Here is a 3,354-nt window from a genome sequence, read left to right on the forward strand (position 1 = left end):
GCAAGTATGGTCTAGCCACCCCAATGAGGTCGGAAAGATGTTAACTGCACAACCCTACAAGGTTACCCTCAATCCTGCAGTCCCACTCCCAAGAAAGGCACAATATCCTCTCTCCCAAGCAGCAGAACAAGGCATTAAACCAGTAATCAAGTCCTTACTTGACCAGGGCATTATAATACCAACAAGAAGTTGGTCTGCCGGGATGCCTGCCCGCACTCGCCGCCGCTTACTACGCTGTACAACAAGCACAAACTGTGACTCTAAATCATCATACAGTACTACATGTCCCACACTCTGTCGAGGTGCTGTTAACCAAATACGCTACTCAACACCTAACATCAGCACGTACCATTAAGTATGAGGTAGAATTACTGTCCAATTCAAACTTGACCATAAAGCGATGCGCAACCCTAAATCCAGCTATGCTCCTCCCGACCATTGAGGATGGCACACCCCACTGCTGTGAGATGGTAACCCAGCTGGTCACCAAACCCCGAGTGGACTTAAGTGAAACACAGCTAGAAAATCCAGATTTAATATATTTTGTCGACGGCTCAGCCCTCCGAGATGACAAAGGTACTTCCCGCACTGGCTACGCCATCACGACGGCCAATTCAACTGTAGAGGCAATGTCATTACCAAACTCCTTTTCAGCACAACAAGCAGAACTATTAATGCTCACAAGAGCATGTATCTTGGCCACAGACAAAACTGCTAATATTTATACAGATTCAAGGTATGCCTTTGGAGCTGCCCATGATTATGGACAGATCTGGAAATTTAGGGGTTACTTGACCTCCGCAGGCTCAACGATCAAGAATGCAGAACAAGTTGACAATCTTTTACGTGCTGTCCAGTGCCCACATAAAATTGCTATTATTAAATGTCAAGCACACACAGGCAATCACGACCAAATTGCATTGGGCAATGGCAGGGCTGACAGGGCTGCAAAAGATGCTGCTTTGTCAAATACAGGTTCGCAGGTGTCAGCCTATGTTCTTAAAAACACAAAACCCGTTGATTTGCCGCCCACATTGGATGATGTATTGGCCTTTCAGTCACAGGCCAGTACTGAGGAGGTGTTAGCCTGGGCACAAGATCAATGTGATAAAACACCTAAGGGAGTGTGGGTTCACCATGACGGCCGCGTGGTGGCACCCAGATCTTTGCTCCCATGGATTGCCCACTGTGTTCATACTTTCACACATGCGGGCAAAGGGGGGATGGCAGACTATATCGCACAGACATGGTACGCACCAGGTATTTCGGCAATTGCAAAACAAATTAGTGAAAAGTGGATTACCTGTCAGACGATGAAGCCGGGAAAAACTGAGAAGGTACACTCTGCCTCCCACCCAAATCCAACAGGACCTTTTGTGAATTTGCAAATGGATTTTATTGAATTACCTGCATGTATGGGTTTCAAGTATATATTAGTTATTATAGCTGTGTTTTCTAAATGGGTTGAAGCTTTTCCATGTAAAAAGAATGACGCTGTTACCGTTGCTAAACATTTGTTAAAGGAAATTGTACCACGATTCGGTATACCTGTACAACTCTCGAGTGACAATGGGTCACATTTTACTGGGACAATTATGCGAGAGATGTGTAAGGCTTTGCAAATCAATCAGCATTTTCACTGCAGCTATCATCCACAGTCAGCTGGGCTGGTGGAGCGATATAATGGAATGTTGAAAAATAAGTTAGCTAAGCTATGTGATGAGACTGGGCTCAAATGGGTTGAACTGTTACCCCTAGCATTGATGGTAATGCGGTCAGCAACAAACAGAACAACAGGATTATCACCACATGAAATCATCATGGGACGTCCCCAACGATTGCCTTTTTCCGCACCGTTTACTGCTAAACAAATGGACATTCATAAAATGGAAGAAAATATGCTAAACTATTGCATTGCTCTAACAAAATGTATTTCTAGTTTCCATTCGCAGGTAAAAGAAGCCCAATTTGACCCTGCCGAAGGAAGATGCCATAGCTTGGAGCCCGGCGAGTTCGTCTACGTAAAGGTGTTCAAGAGAAGGAGTAGCCTTCACCCAAGATTTGAGGGTCCGTCCCAGATCCTGTTAATCACCAACACTGCTGTAAAGGTGAAAGAGAGACCAACATGGATCCACGCCTCGCACTGCAAAAGAGCCCCAGAACCCGAGGAAGAGGAATCGCCAACCCCATCAGTAAATGGAAATGGACATTAGGACTATGTTTCCTTGTGACACTTATAATACCTGTAATGCCCGAATTGCATGTAAACACCTTTTTGTATATGTCTTACACTTATGCTAGGGGAACTAATGCCTCCAGTTGTTAGGTATGCAAACAGGTGCCCATCCGTACGAAGGGAGGAATTCCATTAAGACCTATCCCCTTTAATTCCAATAAAATGGCATATTGGCTGTTTCAACAAAATTCAGAAAAGGCAGAAGCCATGGAGTTAGAAAGGCTCCGAAGAATCCAGATCTGATTAGATTATTGTCCTAGTTAGGACTAAAGGGGGGAATGTGGAAATTGACATTATACTTAGCATGCTGGGTAGAATAAAATGGCCAAGTAAAAGAACAAACTTGCTTAGGTTATAGCTAAAGCAGGAAAAAGTAAATGTGTCACAACGTGTCTAGGACCAAGAGATCTTTCATAATACCCACCCACATTGAGGATGTGATAACAGCTATAATTGACTCACTAGCACAAGGGAGGCATAAGGCTATAGAATAGATAAACTATTAATGATTGTCGCTAGGCAAAGAAGCAAAACTATTGAGTAAGCTAATCATCTTGGTAGCAAGATGATCAGACATGAGTAAGTAAATCATCTTGGTAACAAGATTCAGACAGAACCTCCCGACAGAATATATGATTAACTAACCTTGTCTGGAGATATTTCTGTCCTGCTGACCTTTTGATTGTCCTTGTGCAAACTCTTAATTTGCTAAAATGATGCAATACCATTACACGTGATTTATGGAACGCTTGCTTGTTTGAGTGTATAAATATGCTGCATTCACTGATGTCCTTTAGAGATGTTGGCCTAACCTTTGTCCAGGCAGTTCTCTCCTTGTGCAAGTAAAAATTAAACTAACAATCTGACAGTACTGCTTGTGTTTTAGAGTCTTACTCGGAGTCGAGATTTCGACAGTAGGAATAAATGGGTCATTTTCAGGTTGGCAGGCTGTAACTAGTGGGGTGCCACAAGGATCAGTGCTTGGGCCTCAGCTATTTACAATCTATATTAATGACTTAGATGAAGGGATCGAGTGCAATGTATCCAAATTTGCTGACAATGCAAAGCTAGGTGGGAAAGTAAGCTGTGAGGAGGACACCAAGAACCTGCAAAGGAAT

At 43.4% G+C, this 3,354-nt stretch overlaps 1 protein-coding gene across 1 annotated transcript; it reads left to right on the forward strand.

Moving 5' to 3' along the window:
• The first annotated feature begins 738 nt into the window (after nucleotides 1-738).
• On the forward strand, nucleotides 739-3,084 carry LOC147125015 (protein NYNRIN-like). The gene has a single exon (XM_085996062.1). It carries the CDS (start codon nucleotides 1,224-1,226, stop codon nucleotides 2,211-2,213), a length of 990 nt encoding a protein of 329 aa, XP_085852188.1. The 5' UTR covers nucleotides 739-1,223; the 3' UTR covers nucleotides 2,214-3,084.
• The last annotated feature ends 270 nt before the right edge of the window (nucleotides 3,085-3,354 follow it).

Source organism: Somniosus microcephalus, chromosome 1 (genome assembly GCF_052327205.1).
Source record: "Somniosus microcephalus isolate GS21.2 chromosome 1, FLI_Smic_1.0, whole genome shotgun sequence".
NCBI classification, from domain to species: Eukaryota; Metazoa; Chordata; class Chondrichthyes; order Squaliformes; family Somniosidae; genus Somniosus; species Somniosus microcephalus.